Below are 27,005 nucleotides of genomic sequence, written 5' to 3' on the forward strand. Positions count from 1 at the left end.
TTTGCTTGTTTTTTTTTCTTTCCTTTTTTTGTTCTTTTTTCTTCTTGTCAGCCTGGCTACCGAAATTGGATTCTCGTGGACAACGGTTAGCCACGAGAGGCCTCACAGAGGATTCAAATATTACAAAATACCAAGCCCCAGGCGGCCCAATAAACACTGTCCGATGATCTGCCGAATTCAAACAGCGCCCCTTATCAGTCAACTCTCCAAAGACGTCGAGATCAAATATTTATTGATGGTGACAATATCATAAAATAACCTACCGATGCAGGCAAAACCGATCCAACGATCACACCGGATAACAACTGACAAAAACTATGTGTCATAGTGCCAAGGACTTTTTATGTTTGAGTGATTATTGGACATGAAATCCCACAAGAGGAAAAGGACCAAAGTTGTCCCGTGGCACTACCTCTTGCACAGCCCCAAAACTTGACCAGCTTAGGGTATGGTTACGTCTCGTAAAAAAAAAAAAAAAAGGTAATTTCCCCATCGGCGACCATTTGGCCACATCGGTCATCAAATACGCAAGTAAATACTGTGTAGCAATGCATGAAAATGTGGGCAAAAAAACAAACAAACGAAAGTATGCACAAATTGTATTCGAAACCTGAAGAAGATGGATGAAGCATCAAAGACAACCAGAAGATGACCAGACGGGCAAATGGGCTCTCCTGACATAAAATTCCTTGGCATATACTGTAATATGGGTGATGTGTTGTTTTCTAACAAGGGATCAACCTGGTTCGAGAGGGTGTTTGACAGGCTCCATTTCTTCTTTTCTTCTCTTTTTTTGCATTGTATGTTTGTTTTTTATGACCACGTCGTTGGATATTGGAAACGGAGCTGAATAGTGTCGGTTTGAAACACAGGTTCCTCGGGGCAATCATTTGGTACTGGGGTATGGAATGCATCAGGATACTGAACACAGTGGTTGATCTCATCGTGAGCGTTTTTTTCTTTTTTCTTTTTTTCTTTTCTTCCTCTTCTCCCGTTATCCGTCCCACTTAATACCCAAAACCCTCACTTTGGACACGTCGATACTGCTCAGCCCAAGGTTTTGGGAACATGCCTGCACTAAGGTCGGTAGCAGTCTTGTTGTTTGATCTTTCTATGCTGACCGAAAGAGTAAGCATAAATACAATCGAAAAATTAGAAACGCTCAGTTGTGTTCGTATGTATGTGACAGGCATACCAGTACAGATAGAGAGAGCGAGAATACACACATGTTAATAAGTTCTTGGGAAGGTAATGTTGCAACACATTCTGCCTTGTCTGCCCATGCACGACAAGGTTCCTGAGATTTGTTTAGATATCGTCGATCAGCGGAAACTACCCAAAAAAACACATTTTGGGATGATAGTAATGAAAGAAGCATTGCATGTGCTTTTCGACCCCTTCATTTCTCTGTTGCTTACTTTCACAATTTTTTTCTTTCTCTTTCTCTTTCTCTTTGACATGGATGGGAGCTAGCTACTTTAGAGCGCTCTAGATAAAGCATTTACACAAGTACTGTAAGCTCGATGTAACCGAAACGTCTTTATCTACCACTCTAGCTACCTACATACCTAGTTAGGTAGGTAGGTTGTATCAATACAAGGAGCTGAGCACGCAAGTCCAAGATAGATGGATGGATGTTTATTGTTACGGTGTATCGGGGAAAAAAAAAGTCCCCATCGATTACGACCTATAGTAGCTCCATCTCCCAACTTAGTTAGATCTGATTCTCATACCCCCTCTTGTTTTTACACAGCCTCAAACGATGGCAAGTTCCATATATCGAGTCGCTGACTGACTCTCGAGGCCACCTCGCTGGTTGGCGTACAAGGCGTAGCACGTTTACTCACTCAGTAACTCACTCGTACGTACATACCACGTAGCGCTGGGCGGGGCCTTGGAAATCGGGCCAGAGTGAAACTTTAATTCTCCCATTGGTCGTTCCGTCGACGGGAGGGAGGGGGTGGGTTGACATCCTTTTCTCCTAGGACTGAATTCATTCATTCACCGACCAGTCTTTTTTCTTTCTATTCTGCGTCCCCCCCGAAAAATAGTACGTCTTGGCAATGTCAAGGCCGCCACCTCTCCTTTGTCTCGGATTGCTGCCAGTCCGTGATGCGGTGACTGGAGAATCAAGCTTCCGACAGTTTAACAGAATGAGGTTCGATACCCGTGCAGACACGAGGAGGGTCCCCCTCCCTGATGTTGCCTTTCGCGACTCATTAAAAACCACAAGCGGCAGCCGACGGAGGTGGCTGAGCCAGTCTCATCTCCGTCAGTCGAATTCGGGGGGCACGACCTGGGCCCAATACAACACTGATTACAAGTAACCAACAAGCGCTCGTCGCCCACTTTTGCGAAAAAAAGCAAACACTGAAACCTAGCAGCCGTAGCTGATGATTCCAACATGCGATGAAAGGTTGGTTCACCAGCCGACGATTTGATCCCTGCCAAGATAACTGATAAGATGCGACGCGATTTACTTCATACAATATGTAGATTTCTAGGATGGAAGAGAGGAAAAAAAAAAAGTAAAAGAAAACAATACTAATGAAAATAAAGGGGACCAAAAAAAAAAAAAAATCGCACAATACGTCATATTGCATCAATCAGCCCTGGTCAGGAGAGTTTTCAGGGTTGAAATCAAGCGGTGGACTGAATTGTCGTTGCAAATGACCAACAAACAACTGTACGTACCAGTATAGGCAAATGCACGCAGTACTTCCTCCGGACTTACCTACTACTGGATTATCCATGTAATAGCCATTCACGGTCTTCCCAGCTTGAGGAATTCTAGAAGCCCCGGACTGTCTTGGCGATGAACCGGGTCCTGAAAGAGCGACAAGACGTGACCTTGAATTGTCGCACCACCTCACACCACCCAAGCTCATCGGCAAAGCTACGACGGAGCTTTTTTCCCTTGAAATCTGGATGAACTGCCAAGTATATGGACCTCCTTTGATAGGCAACTAGACGAAGTTGCGCAGAAAAGCCAAGAGTGGTGCTTCTGGTTAGGGTGAAGATCAGTCAAGCAAGCAGCCTGTGCCAACCCCTGGCAACGCGACAATAAAAAAAAAAAAAACTTTACTAAAAAAATTCAGAATTGCACAAGCGCCAAATCGCCCTCCCTTCTCATACTCCGTAGTCAATGAATGAATGGCTTGGGTGCGCCGCCAAGCCATCCGTAAATTCGATGTTTGTCATGGTCCCGGCGCTAATTGTGCGGAGCCCTTGGGAGTTAGCGGTAGCAAGCTTGGCAAGCTCCTAGGTGGGCGCCCGAAGAGGGATCCTAGGGGTGTATCCGTGTGCACGGTTCCAATACAGGGAGTCATTAAACAGTAATGTGGAGGGGCAAGTGGGTAGAGGAGCAGAGGAAACACTTTGCAGGGGTAGCGCTAGACCTGCATCAGATAGTGGAGCCCGATTGTGCTGACCTACCGGTACACACATACACTTGGAATGGGGGATCGACGAAAGAACTGTCTGATGAAAATGCAAACCAATCGACACAAGAAAACCGGCAATACTCTGACAAATGTCATCATATTGCGCAAATCAAATGAATGCAACATGACAAGAGACCTACATACTTATCTATAATAGGTTTATTGGGCCTCCTTGCCTTCCCGCAGGCAGGCTATGAGGTAATCGTGGCCAAATAGGCGGGATTTTGTACCTATCTACCTAGTTACTAGAACGAGTGGATGACATGGCAGTTTCTTGCTTTCTTTTTTGCTTTCTTCTTTGACACTCAACAACGTGCTGGTTGAGTTCGATTCGGGCGAACCGATTTATGTTCGGCTCATGTAGCGTGGTAAGCACGTTTCCAGAAGGTCAAGTCTGCCTAGACTCGGGCCCGCCATCTGAATCTTTTCAACTCTGGCCTGATTAGACTTTGACGTTCACACAGCGGTTGCAGAAAAAAAGTACCAGTAGATCTAGCTATCGATCGATTCAAGATTATTGATTTGAGGGTGGTGAAATTGTGGGTAAAGCATTCATGTGTGACTAGATTACAGATAGTTATCGACATACTTGTGGCCACAAATTACTTACAATTGCTACAGTATTGTGATGCGAAACGATCGACTGAATAGTGATTCCAACTACGTGACAAGTACCAACGTATCGAAAGTCCGGTGGGTACCCAAAGGGATACTAACGAGATACTATGGAGTGACCCACTGGACGGCCGCCCGTCAATTCCTACTTTAAATTGACCTTTAAAAACCCCCGTTGAATTAACCAGGATAGGTGAAGGGTGGGTAACGGCGCAACAGCTGCATTAGGTACTATAAGTGGTAGTACGAAGTTAAGGTACTTTGTTGTTGGTACAAAGTACAGCGTGTGTAGTATTTTCGTGTGCAACATAGTGCAAGGTATAATTTATCCCAGGGAAAATGCGTCCAGAAGAGCGCAAAGCGCGTTTCCGAGTCAGTGGACTACTCGAAACGGAACATTTTAATATCAAAGCAACTCGATGGTACAGCCCGTGGTTCTTTTTTTTTCTTTTTTTTTTTTCTACTTGATTTTTAATTGTTTTGGATTGGCTTCTCATAACTCCCTGTTTCGGGCAAGCATGAGGTGGGGACTCATGTCTTGGCGCCCTTGCTTGTTTGCACTGCCTCACTCGGTTGTTCTGGGCACCCCGAGTTGAGCAAATTGCATTTCGAGAAAAGACGGGACGTGGGTCAACATCATCAAAGTGGGCGCTCTCCACTCCATCAGCACATCCCATCCCATTCCCTTCTCCATCCTCTTGCACTTTATGTGTTGTTGCCCGACACGCCGACTTTCACAATCTTTTGCCCGTTTGTACTGTATGTTACGGAGTACCCTGAGCTGTTCTCTGCTATGCTCTTTTAAACATTCTCCATGCTCGCCGACCCGGCCTAGACCGTTGCATCCATTTTTGTCTGCCCTAGTTGGTTTTGTGCACTACAGTACTTGAGAGTACTCGGCATCTTGAATCCTGCGGCTACCTCCACTGCCATCTCCAGGCTCCCATCTGGTCTGGTCTAGATGTTAGCCGTCCGGTTTGGATTCTTAACCGCATTTGTCGCACTCCGATCATTGTGAGGCATTGCTCGCCAACTGTGGGCATCTATGTTCGGCCCTCCAGGTCCAACATTAACCCGCCACTCGCGACTAGCAAGATCCCTCAGAGGCAGCCAGCCAGCCTCTACGCCGCCTCTCGCCACATAGCAACACCCTAACCACGACCACGACTTTTGCATTGTCCATGAGGTAGCTACCTCGATTCGAACAGAAGCACGCGACTGAAGGCCTCCCTGAGTGGATTGGGCTAATTATCCGATATCATCCAAGCACAGCCGCCTCACTACTTTGTGTGTATGTAAGACGGCAGAGAGCTCCTTCGATACGTTGTGGTCTACTTCAGTTACGCAGCCTTAGACGGGGCGAAATTGCGTACCCTAGCTGGCGGCTGAGCATTGGTCGCTGACCAAAAGCCACGCAGACTTTCTCTACAATCATAAATTTTCAGTCAACATATCATGGCGGACAATAAGGACGACGGGGCGACTCCCCCTAGGAGACAGAGAGCGTGAGTTGACCGCAAATATTGTCACTTCCCCCCCAACCACACGTCGTTGAACCAAGACGGGGTCTTTACCCTCTTTTCTAACACAAGATGCGCTCCAGTCCTACCATTACCATTGACACAACCGCCGTCAGCGCGTCTCCCGATGTCGGCGCACCTGCCGACAAGCCAGGTCAAGCACCTGTCCAGACAAGCTCGCCTATATCGCCGACAGATGATGGAAACTCGCCGACAACAATCGTGGAGCCTTTGTCGCAAAGCTGGTCGCGAGGTCAACCCAGCAACGGAGGCCACTCAGCAAGCAGTTCTATTAGCGGTCGACCCGAGTTTCACCCCATGAGCTCCTTCGAAAGCAATGCGAGTAGACCTACCAGTCCTCACAATGTATCCAGCCCGGTGGCATCGAGGAGCCAAGGACAGACCCAGGGATTCTTGGCAGTTCCCCATAATCATAGGTCTCGCCAGAATTCGGTAGATTCTGATGATGGGTCGAGATCAATGGCATCTCAAGGGGAAACCATCGCCGTATCTCCATCGTATACGACCGAGAAGGCGCCCAAGTCCACAGACCCCCTAACAAACGACAAGATTATGAACGACCCCGACGCTCTAAAGCCTGACGTGGGGAAGGAGGACACATTTAAAGTGCAGGATAACCCGTTCGCCTTCAGTCCCGGACAACTGAGCAAAATGTTCAACCCGAAAAGTCTTGCTGCATTCTACAAGCTGGGTGGTCTTTCGGGGTTGGAGAAGGGATTGCGCACCGATCGCAAGGCTGGTTTGAGCGCGGATGAGCTCGGTCTTGAAGGCAGCGTTACGTTTGAGGAGGTTACGGGTCAGAAATCGGAAAAGGATACCGACGCAGGAGCAGACAAGCCCCAGGCACACCGGCCCAGGTCTGGCTCAGAGGAGAGCTTCGTCGACCGGAAACGGGTGTACAAGGACAACAGGCTACCGGAAAGGGCGGGCAAGTCCCTATTGCAGCTCATGTGGATCACCTTCAACGACAAAATCCTACTGCTCCTCTCTGGTGCGGCTGTTATTTCTCTGGCGGTCGGTCTCTACGAGGCCTTTAGCCCCGACCATGACCCCTCTAAGCAAAAGGTGCGTTGACTAATTTCCCCAGAACTAACACTCGTTTTCAACGCTAATGAGACGAACGAACCAGGTCGAGTGGATTGAGGGAGTCGCAATCATTGTGGCAATTGTCATTGTGGTGCTTGTTGGGTCTTTGAACGATTGGCAGAAGGAACGGCAATTTGCCAAGCTCAACAAAAAGAAGACGGACCGGCCCATCAAGGTTATTCGCTCCGGAAAAGCTCAGGAGATATCGGTTCATAACCTCCTCGTGGGTGATGTTGTACACCTGGAAACCGGTGACTTGATTCCTGTCGATGGAGTCCTCATCGAGGGGCACAATATCAAGTGTGACGAATCCCAAGCAACAGGAGAATCGGATCTCATCAAGAAGCGAAGTGCCGACGAAGTCTACGCTGCCATCGAAAACAATGGCGACTTGAAAAAGATGGATCCCTTTATCCAGTCCGGCGCTCGCGTCATGGAGGGAGTGGGTACGTTCTTGGTCACGGCCACCGGCGTCAACTCGAGTTACGGGCAGACCCTCATGTCATTGCAGGACGACCCGGAGATAACGCCTCTGCAACAAAAGCTCAATGTCATTGCTGATGGAATCGCCAAAATCGGAGGCGCTGCTGCGCTGCTTCTATTCCTGGTCTTGTTCATCAAATTCCTCGTTGCTCTCCCCAAGCAACCTCCGGAGATTACGCCTGCCATGAAGGGACAGCAATTCATCCGCATCTTCATCGTCGTCGTCACAATTATTGTAGTGGCAGTACCTGAGGGTCTCCCGCTGGCTGTCACCCTGGCGCTTAGTTATGCGACGAAAAAGATGGTCAAGCAGAACAACTTGGTCCGGCAGCTCAAGGCCTGTGAGGTCATGGGCAACGCGACCACCATCTGCTCCGACAAGACAGGAACCCTGACTCAGAACAAGATGAAGGTCGTCGAAGGCACCGTAGGTACCACCCACCGATTTTCCGCCGACGACGTCAGTGTCAGCGACAGCGAGAACCCGTCATCCCCTGATGTTAAGCCTCTGAGCCCGACCGAGTTTACCGGACTGCTGAGCCAGCCAGTCAAAGAAGTGCTTTTGAAATCCATCGTGCTCAACTCGACTGCTTTTGAGGGTGAGGTTGATGGTGAGCAGAGCTTTGTCGGTTCCAAGACGGAGACGGCCCTGTTACTATTTGCTCGAGAGCATCTTGCCATGGGTTCAGTCAGTGAGCAGCGAGCAAACTCGAAGACTCTGCAACTGATTCCATTCGACTCCGGCCGCAAGTGCATGGGAATAGTTGCGGAGCTCCCCAAAGGTGGTGCGCGCCTGTACGTTAAGGGTGCCTCGGAAATTTTATTGGAGAAATGTACACAAATCATGAGGGACCCTTCGAAGGATGCCACCACAGCCACCCTCACGGACGAGAACAGGACCGGACTCAACACCCTCATCGAGAGCTACGCCAAGAAGTCACTCAGAACCATTGGTATCTGCTACCGCGATTTCGACCGCTGGCCCCCGGCACGCGCCAGGCGCAACGATGGCGAGAACGATGAGGTTAAGTTCGAAGACATTTTTAAACAAATGACACTGCTCGGAATCGTTGGAATAAAAGATCCTTTGCGAGACGGTGTCCGTGAAGCCGTCAAAGACTGCCAGCGAGCCGGAGTTGTGGTAAGAATGGTTACAGGCGACAACGTCATGACTGCCGAAGCTATCGCCCGCGACTGTGGTATTCTGCAGCCCGATAGCATCATCATGGAGGGTCCCAAGTTCCGAAACCTTTCCAAGCGCGAACAAGAGGATGTGGTTCCCCGCTTGCACGTCCTGGCTCGGTCCAGCCCTGAGGACAAGCGGGTCATGGTTAAACGCCTCAAGGATAAGGGTCATATCGTGGCCGTGACTGGTGATGGAACCAACGACGCTCCAGCCCTGAAAATGGCCGACGTTGGGTTTTCGATGGGTGTATCCGGTACTGAAGTCGCCAAAGAGGCCTCAGCCATTATCCTTATGGATGACAACTTCACCTCCATTGTGGTAGCCCTGCGTTGGGGTCGCGCTGTCAACGATGCTGTCAAGCGCTTTTTGCAGTTCCAGTTGACCGTCAACGTGACCGCTGTCCTGCTCACCTTCGTATCCGCCGTTTCAAACGACAGACAAGAGTCGGTCCTGACAGCAACACAGCTTCTATGGGTCAACCTCATCATGGATACGCTGGCGGCGTTGGCTCTCGCAACTGTAAGTGACCCCGCGACAAAAGAGAGAGAGGCGGAAGAGGTGGTGGAATCAAACTGACTCAAGCGTGTGTTATCTTTACAGGATCCCCCTCATCCAACTGTCCTGGACCGCAAGCCGGAGCCGCGTGGTTCGCCAATCATTTCTGTCACAATGTGGAAGATGATTCTGGGACAAGCGCTGTACCAGCTCGGAATTACCTACCTGTTGTACTTCGGTAGGCAGAGGGTACTTCCAGCTTACGACCATGACGTGCAGGATGATCAGATCGCCACGCTTGTCTTCAATACGTTCGTGTGGATGCAAATCTTCAACCAGTGGAAGTAAGTACAGCCTGAGTTTTGGTCCGGCAGTGGCGGGACCGATGATGCAGGGTATCTATTGTCTGTAAAGAAGAATGCTAATTCTCGCTGCAGTAATCGCCGGCTGGATAACCGTTTCAACATCTTGGAGGGGATCACAAAGAATCCCATCTTCATCGCGATAAGCTTAGCTATGTGCGGAGCTCAGGCCCTTATCACCAACTATGGAAGCTTTGCGTTCAGCATTGCCGAGGCGGGACAGACACCGGCCATGTGGGGATACGCAATTTTCTTGGGATTCCTATCGATTCCCTTTGGCATGATCATTCGACTTATCCCTGATGCCTTTGTTGCCAGCCTTGTCCCCGAGTCTCTACGGCGCAGGGCGCGCAGCAAGGTGCCAGGCGTCACAGTTTCTGATGACGAGGAACGATTCCAGGCTTACCCAGAGCCGTTCTCTGACGTTAGAGACGAGCTCGCGTTTATCAAGCGCGTCAAGGGTGGTCGACTCAACAATCTCAAGTACTCACTCAAGAACCCGCGCGAGGCCTTTATGCCCAGGTACAAGAGCCCATCAGGCTCGCGTTCGCATTCGAGATCTCACTCGAGGAGCGACTCCATCCCCATGCCGACCACCCCGACAAGGGCAGACAGTATCAGCTCATTCGCCGCCACTCCCGACTCGAGACGACGATCCAAGTCGTCGCGATCAAGGTCCAATTCGGCTTTGGGCGCGGCGACAGTCATGGCCGGTATCGTTGCGGGTGGCGTTGGTGCTACGTGGTCGCCGATAGACCGAGACCGCGACTTTGGTGTGTTCCCAACGAGGCAACCGTCTCCTCTGAACAAGCGCCAAGACAGCGATCCGATGGATGGGGCGGGTGCTTCGACTTCTAACGTCAGCGGCATGAGCGTCCCGGAGGAGCCCAACGAGGACAAGGCTGGAGGATCCACCGTCCCCAAGCTCGGGGTTCCCAAACCCCCACCAGGACGCCAGTCTCATGAATCAAGCAAGGAGTAGTGAGCTACAGCAGTACTGTTTTTGGCTACACAGCCTTCGCATTATCAGGAATTTTTTGATGGCTATACCAATACCTTTACACAAACCATTACTGCCACCACTACATTTCCCGAACTTCGCAGCACAGCACTCTGTATGCCACTTTTGTAAATCATGTACCTTTAGCTTTTTTTCTCCTTTCTGATTCTCCTCTTCTCACCTTTGATCTCGCTCTGAGTAGAACGCAACTCTCTGAATCTGAAGATGAGGTTTAGTTTGGTTTGTTCTTCATAAGGCATTAAATCTTTTTTTTTTCCTTTTTTCCTTTTTGGCACGGCGTTCGGCGTTGATCAAGTTACATTATTTGGGGAAGAGGTGCAAATCACTCGAGTGTAAGGGAGAGAAAAAGAAAAAGGAGGAAAAAAAAAAAAACACCGAGAAAAAAATGAGGACCGAAAAAAAAGAGCGAAGACATGTGTTTGAGATGCAAATGAAGTGCATCTCGAAAGTCTCTCTCCCTAACCGACAACATACAAGATACTCTTTTCTTATGTCTATTTAATATAATTTTATACCCCCAAACGTATTTTTATATATTCATCTATGTGCGGAAGCTTTCGTCCTGAAAGTATAATGCGTCAAGTTTCAAGTGTTTCACACCGCCAGAAAGAGGGATGGATGATCGGGGGACTAATGGGGTTTTCAGAAATTAAAAAAAAAGTCTTGGCCGCCAAGCGGTGAGGTGGCGATGGATTGCTGTGGTATTATTTTTGTTTCTCACGTGCGGAGAGGTGCACGAGTGATTTGGCGGGCAGGGGGGGGATACAGGATTACGCCACCTCTTTCTCTCGAATGAGTCTTACTCGAAGCACACAACGATGAGCCGGATGGGTAAAAGAGGGAAAGGGGGTGGGTGTGAGTAATTTGTGAAGAGGGGGATAGCTTTGGAACGGGTTCAAAGAGAGTGACAAATTTACGGCGGCGTCAAAGTTGGAACACGCCACGCATTTCATCACTTGTTCTTTTCTTTTTCTTTTGTTGTTGGTATTCTTGTTTGGCAAACGCGTTGCGCCGGGGTATTATTGCAAGAGATGAGTGAGCCTGAAGTTTGAATTGAAGCGCGTGCTTTTCTTTTCTTTTTTTTTTTTTTTTTTTTTTTTTTTTTTTTTTTTTTTTTTTTTTTTTTTTCTCTCTCTCTTTCTCTCGACATTTCGGTTGTTTGCCATAATGGTTTGCATATCGCATATACTTGACGATTTTATTGTTTCGATTTTTTTTTCTCCCTTTTCTATTGCTCGAAATTTCAACATTCTTTCGACTGCTCAAAGTACAGGACGTTGCTGCGTAAAAGTAAAACATCTAAGGAGAAAAAGGCTCTATGCACTTAGTTTGGTGGTGCAACTTGCAAGGATCAGGTCAAGCACACAGGTTGATTACTGATTACGATCCATCCCATCAATGCATCGAAACTCACTTCTTCTAGGGAGATACAGTATGGAAGTTCAAAGTAATGGATGAGATGGATGGATGCTCTCACTAAACCCAGGATGGATGTATCCGTACATGGAGAGAATACTTTATTTTAATGTCGACATGGATTTCGAACCCTGGAAAGTTTAGATATAGAAACGGCTGTCTCGTGAGGTACTGTTGTTACTTAAGATAGGAGGTAGGCAAGGTGGGTGGGAGTAGTGTAGTTATGTTGTGGCCAAGATTGGCTGGTGGTGCCTGTCTTATCCCATTTCCCGATTTCCCGACTGGGTCCCTGTTTTTTTTTTCTGTGTCCCTCCCTTCTCTTGTCGCAATTCTCTTACGGAAATCCTTTCAACCGACAAAAGTTGGACGTGTTTGGTATCCTTTCCTTTCTTTCCCTTGGTACCTACCTAACCTAGGTAGCTAGAGGCTAGACTAAATCAAATTGTCAGCACCAATTAAAGACTCTGATCAAAGTCGCACCTTCCCCATCCATTTCTCTGTTTTTTTTTTCTTTTCTTTTTTTTCTTTTCTTTCTTTTCCATTTCCTGTCATTAATTTTTCTTCTTCTCTTCTTCTCTTGATCTCTTATTATCTTTTTTTTCTTTACCCTTCCACCATTTTGGAAGGAAGCCAAAAAAAAGACTCTCTGACTGCATCCATTTAATCCCAACCCTGTCTTTGCCTCAAACTTACAAACGCCTTTTTTTTGCTGCAAACACATCCGCACACTTTCGATTACATTGCCACGACTCGAGACTGCAGCATTGCGAGAGTATATGTAAACACAATCAAAGTAAATTCCCGACTTCTACCCACCCGTCGTCGTCTCCGATCAATTTAATTTTTGGTCATTTTCCGACTTTCCAAAAAGCTCGCATTCTTTGCCTTTATCGCTCATACTTCGTACTTGCTCGCCTTTGAGGGGTGGGTACCTGAGGCAGTTTCAGTAGTCCCTTTCTGCGGGAGTGAGGGCAATCCAATTTACCTTCACTATACCTTGCGCGCTAGAAGACAACTTTATCAGCCAAGCCTACACTGCACCCACCTAAGACTAATTTTCACGTCTTGTTCGGCTTTTTTTTTTTCTTAGTGGTCTAAGGTTGTGCTTGTTTGTCCAAAAGGAAAATAAAAAGGAAGGGGGAGAAAAAAATAAAATAAATTAAAAGGTCCTACGTGTAATCGCAGGTCAATTCATCCCACCCTCCCCGAGACCAATACAAAGTAAGTGCTCTTATCCCTCGCACGGTTCCTCTTTTTTCACCTTTCCGTTATTTCTTAACCGACTTTCCTTTCATCCTCCGTCTATTTTCCCTACTTCCACTCAGATCATCTACTTAATCGCTGCAGCATTTCGGCTTGATCAAACCTTACTATTTTCTTATTGTCGCTAATTTATTTCTTTCCCATCTCACAGTTACAGACATTGAAATAGTGTCTGAAATTGATGATCTTTAGAGTCATTCAGTCTCTCGTCACATCATTTGACGCTTTGCCAATACTAGTCTTCAGTTTTCTTTCTCTCTTCTCTTGTTTTCTCCCCTCCCGTACTTGCTGATCTGCACCTTTGCCCAGAAAAAAGCAAACGCGTGCTTTTTCTAAGAGAAGGGGAAGCAGTGGGGAGAGGGGCAGAACGAGGCAACTAACTGTTGTACTCAAATCATATTTTCTGTCTCACCCTCCGACATTTGGTCGCCTTTGTCATTCAAGCCAACCATCAACAAACATTTTCTTGCTCTCTATCTCTCTTTTGTTTATGTGCCGCATTATTTCGTCTGCGGTAAATCCTGAGTCAGGCAACACAGAAAAAAGAGAGTGAGAAAACCCAAAATGGACAAATCTATCAAGGTCGTTAAGAGGCGGTCTACCAAGGTTCCGATGGCCAAGACTCAATCGGCTAGGTCGAGTCCTGGTGCCCAGACAAAGAGCCGGAACAATGAAGACGCCAACGTCAATGGGAACGGACTCTCAAAGAGGAAAAAGACGGCCTCGTCAAGTCCGCGGCCGAGGAATGGCGCCGTCGCTCTTACAGAGACGGTAGACGAGAAGCAACATTTAAAAACCGACATTCAGAATGCATCAGTATACAACGACGACATGCTGCGGGAGCTTGAGGAACGCGGAGACGCCGATAGCATTTGCGAGGATATTATCGGATCCAGCATCGACGACCAGTTTTTTCCTGATAGTAAGTATACTTGACTTGTTTTTCACTTTTTCTGTCACATTATCTTCTCATTCCCTCGAATGACGATAAAAAAAAAAAAAAAAAAAAAAAAAAAAAAAAAAAAAAAAAAAAAAAAAAAGCCAACCAACGCTGACCAAATCTATCATCCTGCATCAGTCGAGGGAGCATGTACACATAGCGAGTCTATGCAGCTGCGTCGCTTACTTCGACAGGTTGGGCCTCTCGAGTTTCTTCGAAGAACACTGGACTCGGGTGTCTTCACAGCCGAGAAGCTGCTGACGGCCTTCAGCGTGCGCCCGCCTGATTTTCTCCAGGGACGCCCAGATGAGGACTATTTGCCCTTCTTGAGTCTGGCAATGACCCGCGAGCTGCAGAAGCGTGCCAAGCTAGAGCAGTACAACAGCTTCGACGACGCCGTGAGCCTGATCAAGCGGTCCAAGAACATCATCGTCCTTACCGGGGCTGGTATATCGACCTCTCTCGGAATCCCAGACTTTCGGTCTAAGAACATCGGTCTCTACTCGATGCTGGGTGACCTCGGTCTAGACGATCCGCAGCAGGTTTTTGACCTGGGTCTCTTTCACGAGGACCCCAGCATATTCTACTCCATCGCCCGCAAGGTCCTTCCTAACCACGAGCGCTGCTCGCCGACGCATGCATTCATCGCCATGCTGCAGGAGAAGGGGAAGCTCCTGACTAACTATACGCAAAATATCGACAACATTGAAGAGACGGCTGGCATCGACCCTGAGAGGCTCGTACAATGCCACGGCTCCTGGTCTAGCGCCACGTGTACCCGCTGCGGCCACAAGGTTCCTGGTAAGACCATCTTCCCTGTCGTCGAGGCGGGTGGCATTCCTCGCTGTGAGAAGTGTGCCGCCAAATCTGCCAGGGCCAGCAATACCCAGGCAAAAAATAGCTTGTCGCGGTCGCGCCAGGCGTCTAAAAGCCGCAAGCGCAAGACGAGTCACGATGACGACGACAGCGATGGAACATACAGCGGCGGCCCAGTATCCTCTACAGCGACGCCGGTCAGGGCACTGCGCACATCGGCAAGACACAGCAACGGTGTGGCAGGTCCGGAGATGGACGCCTCGCGCCGTCCTGTGGCCAAGGGCGAGGGCATCATGAAGCCCGACATCACATTTTTTGGCGAGGCGCTACCGAGAAGGTTCGGACAGCGGCTGCTCGGCCACGACCGGGACCTGGTAGACCTGGTCATTGTCATCGGAACATCGCTCAAGGTCAAGCCTGTGTCAGAGCTCGTGCCAGTGCTGCCGGCCAACGTGCCGCAGATCTACATCAGCCGCGATCCAGTATCGCACGTCCATTTTGACATCGACCTGCTAGGTGACTGCGACGTTGTCGTCGCCGAGCTGTGCCGCCGTGCCGGTTGGGATCTCGACCACGAGATGATACCCGAAAACCAGGAAGTGGAGACGGAGCTGGCCGAGGGCTACTGGAGTAGGCATTACGTCCGAGCCGTGAAGAAGTGAAGAAACATAAAACAAATGGATTGTGTGCCAAATTTTGAAACATCTGCTGCTTCTTCAATATTGAAGCACTTGGGTGTCTTGTCTTTTTGTTTTTTCTTCTCTCTATTATTATTATTATTGTCCTTTCTTCCTCTCCGTCGTTTTGTCATACCTCTTTCAGCACAGCATGTTACTCTGATTTATTTTTATTTTCCGGCCATCAGCGATTGTTGAACTCTGGGGGATTTCTACTGTTTCCAACCTTTTTTTTTTCTTCTCTTTTTCTCAAATTCTGGACGGTGTCCAGCCTCATCCCCAGACCCTTGTTTTGTGTATTGGTCTGTTCTTTTTCTACCCTTTTCTGGCGTCTCGGTTTATCCCATTATACCAGTCCTGTCACCGTTATATACTCCCTCACTAGACTTTGTTCACTAAAAGTATCCAATACCAAAGCTCAACGTTACCCGCTATTCATAAACAAGAAACATTAATATTAGCCACGAACCTTGCCGAGTCGTCGGCGTTAACTGAAGAGATGCGGAGATGAAACGCTAACCCCCCCTTCCCACATCACTTACTTCGTCATCCTATACGGCATCAGCCAGCCGGGAAAAGTGGTGACAAATATGTTCAGTTGCAATTTTGCTTACGAGCAAACGCCATTATGGATTGTGCTCTCTCTTTTCTCTCGCAACAGTTTAGTCATGTTGACGTATCAGCAGCAATACGTTGAAGGCAAGGAGATTGATTCGATGTCCACACGGTGTATCCACATCCTCAACCCCCTCACGCTCCCCTGGCCTACCAGAGCGACACAGTCAGCAGCGCCCACCACAAAACAAGCTCTCTGCTCTTACAGGATGCAATCCCCAAAATAGATTTTTTTTCGGCCGATTTTAGGCTACCGATTGACGCAGAGTCCCTGCCACTCAAGCGCTTCCCTCCATGTGAAACGGACAAAGGTGAGTAACATTGGGGGCCAAGTAACCAAACGGAAATAAACAAGAACAAATGGAAACAACAGACGGAATCAATCTCAGCTAAGCGGGTAAAGGCTAGTTGCCAAAAGCGGGTATGCAAGTGAAAAACAAAGGTATCATGTACGAAGTAGTATTGCCCCCATAGCAAAAAAAAAAAAAAAAAAAAAAAGTCAACAGGCATGGTATTTTTCTATATCGTGTCAGACCTAAGGTTCCTTTCAACCCCACCCCAGGAACCCCTCTTCGAAAAAAAAAAAAAAGCCACTGGTGTTATAACGCTTCTGCTGCTTTTCTTGTCTTCTACTACAGTAGACTCTGGAATTTGTCCAGCCCAGACCCGGAATTGCTCTGTAGTGGAGTTTGTGTTTGCTGTTTTGGTTGTTGCTGAGCCATCATAGCCGCCATGCCCATGCCCATTCCAGATGCCGACATTGAATTCATGCTATTGTTAGCCATGCTCATGCCCATGCCTATGCCCATGCCCGTCCCCTGAGCTGTGCCACCTGACGAGAGACCCGCTCCGTACTTGGGACCCGCTGATGGCTGCGGCGTGCTCGCAGAGGGCGGTGGCGCGAGGCTAAAAGATGACATGCCAGAGCCCATGCCGCTGCTGCTCATCCCAAAGGACGAATTGCTCGAAGGCGGCGGAGGGAGGGAGAAGGAGGAGGAGGTCTGCTGCGACATGGTGGGTCTGGAGTTCATCGACAGTGATGACATGGATGAGTTGAGCCCGCCGCCAAATGAGGATGTCGCCGGTGGTGACGACATGGGATTCGACGTCGAGGAGGCAGAGGAGGCCCACGGGTTTGCCGCCGCTGGTGTCGTAGCCGCCGAGGACCAATTAACAGAACCCGTTGTGCTGGCCATGGACGTGGATGACGCTTGGGGTGGCGGCGCAAAAGCTGACTGTGGCTGCAGCGGCTGCGAGTATTGTGTGTTTGAAGGAGCCAGAGTTTGAAAGCTGCCGAGATCGGGCGTCACCGTCCTGAACGACGAAGCCTGCGCCTTGACAGTGGCTGGGAGAGATGGAGTCGAGTTGTTTGGTGTTGACCATGAGAAGGTCGGTGCAGTTGTTGGCGATTTGACCGATGGTTTGACACCAGGAGACGTCACGTTGGATCCCGATCCTGATGCTATGCTATCCCATGCCCCGGCATCCATGGGGTTCGTCGCAGAAGAGCCCGACGGTTTCCCCTTGACCAGAGACTCAAAGTCGTCATCTCCACCATTACTTGTGGCATCAAACTGAGTACCCGTGACGCCTCCGAACGACATAAAGTCGTCGTTCGGGCCTGCTGTGTTGCCATTCGTCGTACCCGTCAACTCTTGCAACTTCTTGATCTGCTCGTCCTCAACACGCTTCGATAGGGTCTTGATGAGCTCCATAAACGTCTGGAACTGCTTCAGGTCCAACAGCGGTCCGAGACTCATGTTCCATAATATTGGGAGTATTTCCATGGCCACGAATTCCGCATCGGCTACTTTGCCAACGACACGCAGGACATTCAGAGCTGCAATCATGACGGCCGGCTCCTTGGTCTTGATGACCTTGATCAGCGGAACAATCTTTTCCTGCATCGTGTACTTGTCCAGCGCACTAGAGGATGACGATTTCGCTTTGCGCTCGTTTAGTCCATCAAGGCCACCGTCATCGTTTGGATCGTTGGAGCCACCGCACAGGATCACAAACGCCTGCAGTCCTCTAACCTTGATTGCAAGGCTGTTTGTCCTGCTAAAAATAACCGCAATGACTGGGAAGAGTTCATTTTTGATAGTGCTGAAATCAAGTACCGGTAAAACCACTGGGAGTGATCGCAATGCCGCATCAATTACTGACGGCGTTGGTGACTCTAGAGCCGTCCCAACGATGGGGAGTATGTCTGCACAAGGACAGTTAGAATAAAACACACGAGGACAGATAGTGGTGCACAAACGCAGACTACACGATAAAAAGAAGGGTAGCTTACCGTCTTTAAACTCTTTCCCGCCGCATATAGTGGCAATGGTGGCCAGGTTCTCCAGTACGACCATCAGACCAGCGTCTCGCGCCGGGTCCTTTTCTTGAGCATTTTTTACGTTTGTGACAAAGAGCTCTTTCAACTTGGCTCGGACTTTATCCCCAAACGCTCGCCTTCCTGATGGCAACAGGTCGATTATCTTGAAGACGTTTTGCAGAATGAGCGATACCAGGTCTTTGTCTTTCAACTCCTCCAAGAGTGCCGGAAGAAGCTTCTTTTCCATTACCGACTTGGGGAAAGACGGGAGAACCTTGTTCAGTCCTCTCATGAACTGCGCCTTTTCATTTGGCGTCTTGGCTGGGAAAGAGTCCAAGAACCGAATCGTAGAAACCAGTACGTTGTCAAAATACTCGCTCATCTGAAATTCCTTGGCCGTCATCCGCTGAGCCGGTCGCCTGGTGATCAGCCGGGGTAGGACATGTTGAGATAGTTCCTTTGGAAGCGGACGTGCCGAGCAGAAGTTGTTGTTGACTGAGGGAGTAGTAGACGATGAGGAAAATACCCTCTTGTAGTTGGACAGGCTTTGGTTGCTCTCAATGGGAGACCGGTGAGGTGAATTGTAGAGCGCCACACCCAATATACCCAGTGAAAACATGTCTGCTGAGGTTGTGAGGTTGTTGTCCATGACAAAGTCGGGCGAGGTGTAGTCTAGGTTGATTTGAACAAAACGTGGAAGCCTTGGGTCTGGGTTAAGGACTTCTGACAGGCTGATGGGTTGGAAGGATGTTGGCTTTGTAGAGCCTTCAGGGGGACTGCAATATGACAACCCGCTAATCTTCCAGTCCGACTATAGTCTCACGCAAAACTCCATGGTTAAAAACGACACCTCCTTTTGTCCTCCAAAGTCCAAGGTAACGTCTAAAGCTAACTCACCTTGGCATTGATCAGGATCGCATCAGGGGTTAGATTGCCATGCACCAAGCCGGCATTCTCGTGCAGAAACTCGAGCGCCTTGCTTATCTGCAAAAGCCCCTTTTGTATCTCGAGCTCGTCAATCTCGATCTCCCTGCGCCGCCGCGTCCCATCCGAGTCCTCGGTGACATAGCGACTGGAGCGTCCCCCCGGCCCGCCGGACCGCTCCTGATCGTCCTTCTCCTGCAGCAAGCTCGCCAGCGACGCAGTGACAGGCTCCGTCACGAACTGCAGACCCCCGCCCCGGGTCTCCTCTACGGGCTCGACCAGTTCGAGGACGCTGGGGTGACGGAGACGGGCCAGGGCCGAGGCCTCCCGTTTAAGACGGTCGACGACCTCATCCGCGGTACGCTTGAAAGCAGCAGCACTCGACCGACTGAGCGAGTTTCCGTGAGAGTCGAGGGATTTTCGATCAAAGACAAAGACCGAGTATGGCTTGCCTGTCGACTTTTTCTTGGCATCGTAAATCTTCCAAGGACCGGCGGTCGAGGTCGAGTTTTGGGATATGGAATAGTTGCCGGTGATATTGGTCGAGGAGATGGACTTTAACGCGTTCGAGAACATGGTGGCAAGCGAGTGAGCCGGAGGCTCTCGACCATTGTGCAGATGTGTTTATCGTGTTCGTTGGGATGAACGCGCATCGATTAGCGCAAGGCAGTTAGTTGGTAGAAAGAGAAGAACCAGATCTAGTTATGTGTTACGCGGCTTCTCCCGCTGACGGGGAAGTAGCGTACTTGGATGGGAATCGCGCCACACAAGCAAAGCAGTCCCACAATGACTTTATTTCTCGTTAGCCTTCCCAAAAAAAAAAGAACAAAAAAATAGAACACAAACAAGTAGATTCAGATTGTGAATCTGCCAAAGTCTTTAAACCCAGTTTTGTCTCATCGAGCGGTTCATTGGGCGCGCATGCATGTGGATGAGACGACGAAGCTGGAAATCAATGGACAGCCATCTTATCTCAGATAGATAACACCACCTTGACAACTTTCATCATAGCGACAGTTGTATGTATCCGTACTGTAGTCACGTCAATCGACTCTGTAACCAAGTGTAATCAACCCCAACCCTAGGTGTACATTACAAGTCCCCACGCTGAACTTGTACCCCACATAAGGTTTCAAGCGGGGTGGGGACCTACCTTTTACTTGGTAGCTCAAGGGTAACGAACTTTCAGGTACGAAGTAGCTTGTTAGGGGTCCGCAATTTAAATTCGAGCTAGTCTCCGATATGGCTCCGATATGTGCGCACCTGGCTAGGTCTCTCTGACTGACTGACTCCCAATGACAAAAGACTTGGCTTGTGACTCAATTGTTATTTTCTTGGTGCTTTTCTACGAGATATTTAAAGGGCATCCGTTTTTCAAATAACAATCGAGTAATGCCAGAGTCTTTCTCTATCATACATCTATTTTGCTGAACCTGGTTGTTCTTGTCTTGGGGCTGCGTACCTCTTCGTGCGTTCATCTCTTTTTAAGCCGACTTGGGCCACCGGTTCTAACCGTCGCCGTTATCGCTCTTCCTTGCAATATATGTCACACTAATCCTTCGCGTCCCTGTCGCAGTCTCAATTTTCCTGGACCCAGCTAGATCCCTCCTTGCAGCACCTCGACAAAACAGCGTCATCAACCAGACGAAAATAAAAACATGGCGCCTTCTATGCTGCGCTCAATTCTCAGGTCGTCGCCATCGGCAGCACGCCGGTGGTCGAGACATTACAGTGTGAAGGCAGAGGTCGCCTCGACCGCCCAGCCCAAAGACATTGACCCTGCACAGCTGAAGATCACCAAGACCAGCAAGCCTGGTGTGTTGGAGAAGCCCGAAAACCTCGTCTTTGGCAGAAAATTCTCAGGTTGGTTCAGGAATCTTGTGTTGGACCCCCAAAACTTCGTGGGCGCCAAAACACTAACTCAATGACTGGCTACTCCGTCGTGTAGATCATATGATCACTTGCGAATGGGAACAAACCAATGGATGGCAACAGCCGCAGATCGTTCCCTACCAGAATCTGTCCATGGACCCGGCGACATGCGTCCTTCACTACGCGTTTACGTGTTTCGAGGGCATGAAGGCCTACAAGGACAAGAAAGGCCAGGTGCGCCTGTTCCGCCCGGATAAAAACATGGAACGCTTCAACAAGTCGGCTGCGCGTATCGCCCTACCCAACTTTAGCTCGCCCGCCCTTATCGACATCATTTCGCAGTTCGTCAAACTCGAATCGCGCTTTATTCCCGACCAGCGTGGCTATTCGCTTTACCTGCGCCCAACCCTGATCGGTACCCAAAAAACGGTGGGCATCAGCCCCCCGGGCTCCGCGATGCTTTTTGTCATCGCGAGCCCCGTGGGCCCTTATTACCCAACCGGTTTTAAAGCCGTTTCGCTCGAAGCCACCGATTACGCCGTGCGTGCCTGGCCCGGCGGCGCCGGCGACAAAAAACTCGGCGCAAACTACGCGCCCTGCATCGTGCCCCAACGCGAGGCTATGGCCAGGGGTTTCCAGCAGAATCTTTGGCTTTTTGGCGAGGAGGAGTATGTCACCGAGGTCGGAACTATGAATATGTTTGTTGCTATTAAAAACAAAGAGACGGGCCAAAAAGAGCTTATGACGCCGCCCCTGGATGGCACCATCCTCGGGGGTGTGACGCGCGATTCCATTTTGGCCCTGGCCCGCGAAAGGCTCGTGCCCGAAGGTTGGGCCGTTTCGGAGCGCAAATTCACCATGAAGGAGCTGTACGAGGCCTCGAGCGAGGGCAGGCTGATTGAAGCCTTCGGCTCCGGTACCGCCGCCATTGTCAGCCCCGTCCGCTCCATTGCGTGGAAGGGCAAGCTTGTCAACTGTGGTCTCGCGGATCACGAGGAATCGGGAGAGATCACCTTAAGAATGAAGGGATGGATGGAGAGCATCCAGTACGGTGACGAGGAACATGAGTGGAGTCACGTGTGCTGATTTATTCTACTGTAATTTCTTTCTAATCTTTATGCCTTCCCTTGCTTTGTTTGGCGTTGCTTTGTCTAGGCATAGATCGCGTCTATAGAACAGCTGCGTCACCAATGTTTGTGCTCCAAAAAAGAAGAGCAGTTCGATGAAAACTAGAATGCCCTGATCCCAGCACTGACTGACGCTACTTTGAGCAGTGTAAAATGCCTTCAGAGTAACTGCCGTGTAGAATAAATAAGGTCGTGACTGACAATCGAGCCAATCCGCCTGTTTGTTAGTAGGGTATAGATCTTGGCGAGGCAGCCTGCAAGATGCAGTAAGTGCTCCCATGCGTACCATCAGCTCGATAGCGACGTCGACTCGAGCCCATCCCGTCGCGGCAAGCCCCATACGAACGGCCCAAAGGCCATTACTAACAGTAATATCAAAGGGAATATAGTCTTAGTTTCCTCGATTGAACATAACAGAAAATAGTGCCATCGTAAAGCGATGAAGGGTGGTTTAAAAAAAACAAAAGACGCATAGCAAGCAAGGGAAAAAAGGAAACAAATCCAGGTCTATTTCCCCCAAACAGTTTTCAACACACAGCGCCCCTCGCCTATCCTCTGGGAGTGTTCCCATTGTGGACAGAGGAAAAAAAGACAAAAGAGGACGCTGTAAAAAAATTGGCAACATCGGGCTCCTTCAATCAAAGTCCCGAGTTAATACCTCCCGTTCAGCTCAAGGCTTCTTCTCGGGGAAGGGGTCCTCCAGGATACCCTCGACCTCTAACCTCCGGCGAGCCTCCTCGAGAGCCCAAGTTTGTATCCTGGGGGTTTATGGTCAGCACAGGTCTAGCTTCTTTTCACAAATACAGATCCCGTGACACGGAGGATTCCAGTCCTTCTCCATAATGCAGTCCCAATCCTCCATTCCATAACCACAACCTCCACCGGCAGATATCAATTCCCTACAAGTACCGACTTCTTCCACCTGAATATAAACAAGGAGGAAAAATAACTCACGAGGTGTCGGGCTTGAAGCACATGGCAACGGTAAACACGGCAAAGCTGCCAAAGAAGCCAATGTACATGATGTTCTCCCAGCCCTCCTTCTGGTACTTCTCGCCGGGCTTGACGCCGAACAGCCAGCCAGTTGGGGGGTCATACTCGGGCCCGTGGGAGGCCAGGCGTCGCGGAGTCGTCGAGAGCGTCCTGGTCTGCGTCGTCTGCCGGAGGGCGCGGAGCGCCATGCTGGGTCGGATGCTGGGCATGGTTTTTGATTTCGGGAGGGGGGGGGGTATCGGTCGATATTCGGAGGTTGGTGTCCCGTTGTTGTTGTTTTTTTTTCGCCCAATTGACTCTGGGTCGAGCTTGTCAAAGCTTGCTACTGCTGCTGTTTGTTCTATTCGATCGGCTTTTTTTTTTTTTTTTTTTTTGGAGTGGAGATGGGTCTGGCAGCTAGACAAAGGCTGAGATTGAGCCTTTGAATCGGTGTCGGGTCGTGACTGCGGTTCGGTGGTGCGGGAAATCAAGGTTGGGATTGACGGGTTACGTGTGACCGGGTCGGTGGATACACGCCGAGGCGCCTTTGCTGTTGGGGAAGGTCACGTGTATGGTCACGTGATAGAATATGCGATGTCATCCCATGCAGCTCTGCGACTAATGCGCTAGTATCCATCTGCAACTAACTGACAAGAACCACTACGAATGTTTGACATGTGTTGATATCAATTGAACAATCCTTTCGTAATGGCAAACATATCAGGACAAGGTCTCTAACTAAGACAAACACTAGACTGGGCGGGCCTGAAATGGTCAGGGCCCTGAAGTGGTCAGCGTGGGCCCGGCATAACTGGAACAACAAGACAAACAATTCACTCAAAATCTCAGCCATTTTGCGGTAAAAATGTATTAAATTGTAGCTATTGACTGGGTTGCTGTTCCTGATGATCCTGAGCAGAAAATGAAGCCGGAAAATCGACGTTGTAATCCTGAATTTGGTGTTTTCGCAATACCGTAACCTCCAAAACCGGCCTTCTTCTCTTTACCTCGTTTTAAACCCTGTAAATATCCTTTATGCTTGCAAACCGATCTTGTTAACTTTTTTTAACTAGTCTCAGGGCTCATCCCTGAACGCGAGCTCCACCAATTGAGCCGCGTGGCTCAATTCGTGGCTTTGCTTGTACCTGTGGGTCCAACCAAAGATCACTCTGGTTCAGGTCTGAGGACAACTTGTTCATTTTGGGCTCAAGTGGAGGTAATTTCGCCAATTCGGCGACCGACACTCCGTTATAATTAATTAAATAAAAATCGCAAAAATGAACGGTTTGCACGTTGGATAAAGGAATTAACGAAATAATTAATAACGATTTATTTTACATTTTTAATCGTTATATTGGTCGAATTGGGATATGGGTGCCCTTGATTCTCAAGTGGAGGTTGGATTTTTAATAAATTTTTGATTTTTTTGATTTCTTTTAATTATATTTTTATTTTTGAATAAAATTTAAAAGCTTTTGCACGTGGGGGGTGGTATATACGTATATATTATATATATAAATTTTGGTTAGTATATTACGTAATATAAGGTGTTGAATATTCGAATAGGTAAAATATTAAATATTTTTAATAAATTTTGCAGTCGAAACGGGTTTATATTTCTACCAATTTTAACGATATTAACACCAAAATTTTAACGATTATATAAATGGTATAAACAAGCGTCCACGTTAAAAAGGTTTTTAAATATTATTAAAATTGCGCATTTTATATATAAATTTAATAAAATTTATATTTTTTAGATTTTATTTTATAATTATTTTAAATTAACTAAAAAAATAAACGTTATTTTATTATTATATATAATTAGTATAAGGGTTTATTATATCGAAATTTGTTATTATAAAACCTTTTATTAATAAATATATTAATTATTAAATATTTATATAAATTATTAGATTTAACGTATATTTATATAAATAAAAAATTAACGAACGATAATTTGGTAAAAAAAAGTTATACGTGGGTGTTAATATAAATATATCAATTATTTTATAAAAATAAAAGGTTTATATATATTATTATTTATATATAAATTTTTAAATAGGGCGTTAAAAATAATAATATTATTATTTATTTTTATATTTATTTATTTATAATAATTACAAATATAAGGTTTTCACCGTTAAAAAGCCCTAATTTTAAGCTTTATACCAATACTTTTTTTATATTTATACGATTTTTATTTAATTAAATATTCGTAATTTAAAAATATACAGTTAAAAAACTGTATCGCCGTTGCGTATACAGTGCATGAACAGTGCGTATACTGTGCGATAACCTCCACTTGCGGCGATAATCGACAACATGTCCTCAGACTAGAACGGGCGCGATCTTTTTGGCCAATTTGATTGGCCGAAAAGCCGTGTGGCTGAAAGGTACATGGAGCGCCCGGTCCACCCTGCAACGCAGGGGGGTCTAGTCTGAGCACTGAGACTATTTTTTAACTGCTTTACGCGGTACAGGCTTGTATTTCTTAATTTCCTCGGCGAGGCGTGCGTTCTCGGCCTAAAAGTTAGCGATTTAAATAATTTAAAAATCCATCCCTTTGGCGATTTTGCGAAAAAACAGCGATAAATTTCGTTAAACCTCACCGAAATACTTTTATATTTGCTAAACCCCTACGCGTATATCCTGCGACGTTTTTGGGGTATTAAAAACGATAATATCGCCAACGGTATCGATGGTAAAGAAACCCACGGGTGGAAAAACGGGTGGGCGATTGGTATCAACAATTTTTTTAGGTGTAGCCGTTTTATTCGAAAAAGGCGGCCAAATTCCGGTTTTTTTAAAACCTGCAATTACATTCCGGTTAAAAATCCCTGCGTTAAAAGCCTGTTCGTATATTTGGATAAACCTTTTTTTTTGCTCCGGTGCAATAATATTTATATTAGCGAAAAATCTCGTATTTTAACAATAATATTTTTTTACAGCGTTGAATACCGATACGTCGAACGGTTAAATAAAATATAAGGAATAAAAAGGTAAATATTCGATTATAATACGGTTGCAATAAACGTTATATATAAATTTTGTTAACGTGTGCGTTATATATTCGTTAAACATTAATAACCGGTATTTTAACGGGTTTTCCGGTTTTGTTTCCGGTAAATAAACTTTATTTAACCATTTAAAGGCGATTTTAAATAAACTCCAATCTATTGGGGTTAAATCGAATTTCCAAATCGGAAATAAAACCGGAAATTATTACCTTTATAACGTTGCGTTTTTTAATATTACGACCGGAATTAATTTTTTGCCTATAACGGTTACGGTTTCGATAATCGACGTCCAAATTAAATTGTTTAAATTTTTTATTTTAATTTTAAATTGCAAATAAAATCCCAACACCGTTTCCGTTTTTGTATTATTTTATTAAAACCCGTATTCGTTTATATTTACGATATTTTGTTAATAAATTAAATAATATTTAATAAAACGTCGATATTGCGTTTGGAATTTGTAAATAATTTTACCAATAATTTTTTTGGTTTTCGTTCCTTTTAATAAACGCCCAATTTTGGTGCGGATCGTTGGGTGGCGCCGTAAAAAAGCCCTAAACCAACGCCGGCCAAAAACGTATGTTCGTCGTTCGGTTGGAAATATTAAAAAGGCGAATTTCTTAACGATTTGGTGCGTCGGCGCCCTTTTTGCTTGTTTTTCGTTTTTAATCCAGCTATAAAAAAACGATTTTTGTTTTGGAAATAAAATCTAATATTGTTTATAGGCTTATTACCGGATTATTCCTCCTTTAACGCGTCGTTTTAACGTGGTTCGCGATATTAACCAGATTTTGGCGGTTTGCGCCTT

General features: G+C 47.4%; 5 protein-coding genes across 5 annotated transcripts; 3 read left to right on the forward strand and 2 right to left on the reverse strand.

The window, feature by feature from the left end:
• The first annotated feature begins 4,739 nt into the window (after positions 1 to 4,739).
• Positions 4,740 to 10,664, forward strand: PgNI_05639 (uncharacterized protein). Its single transcript, XM_031125670.1, has 7 exons — positions 4,740 to 5,244; positions 5,331 to 5,349; positions 5,477 to 5,563; positions 5,662 to 6,664; positions 6,729 to 8,873; positions 8,955 to 9,193; positions 9,287 to 10,664. Exons 3-7 carry the CDS (start codon positions 5,514 to 5,516, stop codon positions 10,191 to 10,193), a joined length of 4,344 nt encoding a protein of 1,447 aa, XP_030983285.1. The 5' UTR covers positions 4,740 to 5,244; positions 5,331 to 5,349; positions 5,477 to 5,513; the 3' UTR covers positions 10,194 to 10,664.
• A 2,298-nt stretch (positions 10,665 to 12,962) lies between these two features.
• On the forward strand, positions 12,963 to 15,645 carry PgNI_05640 (uncharacterized protein). Its single transcript, XM_031125671.1, has 2 exons — positions 12,963 to 13,833; positions 13,990 to 15,645. Exons 1-2 carry the CDS (start codon positions 13,476 to 13,478, stop codon positions 15,327 to 15,329), a joined length of 1,698 nt encoding a protein of 565 aa, XP_030981836.1. The 5' UTR covers positions 12,963 to 13,475; the 3' UTR covers positions 15,330 to 15,645.
• A 720-nt stretch (positions 15,646 to 16,365) lies between these two features.
• PgNI_05641 (uncharacterized protein) lies at positions 16,366 to 20,111 on the reverse strand. The gene is made up of 3 exons (XM_031125672.1): positions 19,180 to 20,111; positions 18,256 to 19,093; positions 16,366 to 18,168 (listed from the first exon to the last, which is right to left on the reverse strand). Exons 1-3 carry the CDS (start codon positions 19,780 to 19,782, stop codon positions 16,592 to 16,594), a joined length of 3,018 nt encoding a protein of 1,005 aa, XP_030981837.1. The 5' UTR covers positions 19,783 to 20,111; the 3' UTR covers positions 16,366 to 16,591.
• Positions 20,112 to 20,864: 753 nt separating this feature from the next.
• PgNI_05642 (uncharacterized protein) lies at positions 20,865 to 22,164 on the forward strand (the record flags this gene model as incomplete). Its single annotated transcript, XM_031125673.1, has 2 exons — positions 20,865 to 21,069; positions 21,155 to 22,164. The coding sequence occupies 2 exons, from the start codon at positions 20,865 to 20,867 to the stop codon at positions 22,162 to 22,164; spliced, it is 1,215 nt and encodes a 404-aa protein (XP_030981833.1).
• A 711-nt stretch (positions 22,165 to 22,875) lies between these two features.
• Positions 22,876 to 23,407, reverse strand: PgNI_05643 (uncharacterized protein; the record flags this gene model as incomplete). Its single annotated transcript, XM_031125674.1, has 2 exons — positions 22,876 to 22,963; positions 23,160 to 23,407. 2 exons carry the CDS (start codon positions 23,405 to 23,407, stop codon positions 22,876 to 22,878), a joined length of 336 nt encoding a protein of 111 aa, XP_030982771.1.
• Positions 23,408 to 27,005: the final 3,598 nt, after the last annotated feature.

The sequence above is a fragment of the Pyricularia grisea genome, chromosome I (assembly GCF_004355905.1).
Source record: "Pyricularia grisea strain NI907 chromosome I, whole genome shotgun sequence".
NCBI classification, from domain to species: domain Eukaryota; kingdom Fungi; phylum Ascomycota; class Sordariomycetes; order Magnaporthales; family Pyriculariaceae; genus Pyricularia; species Pyricularia grisea.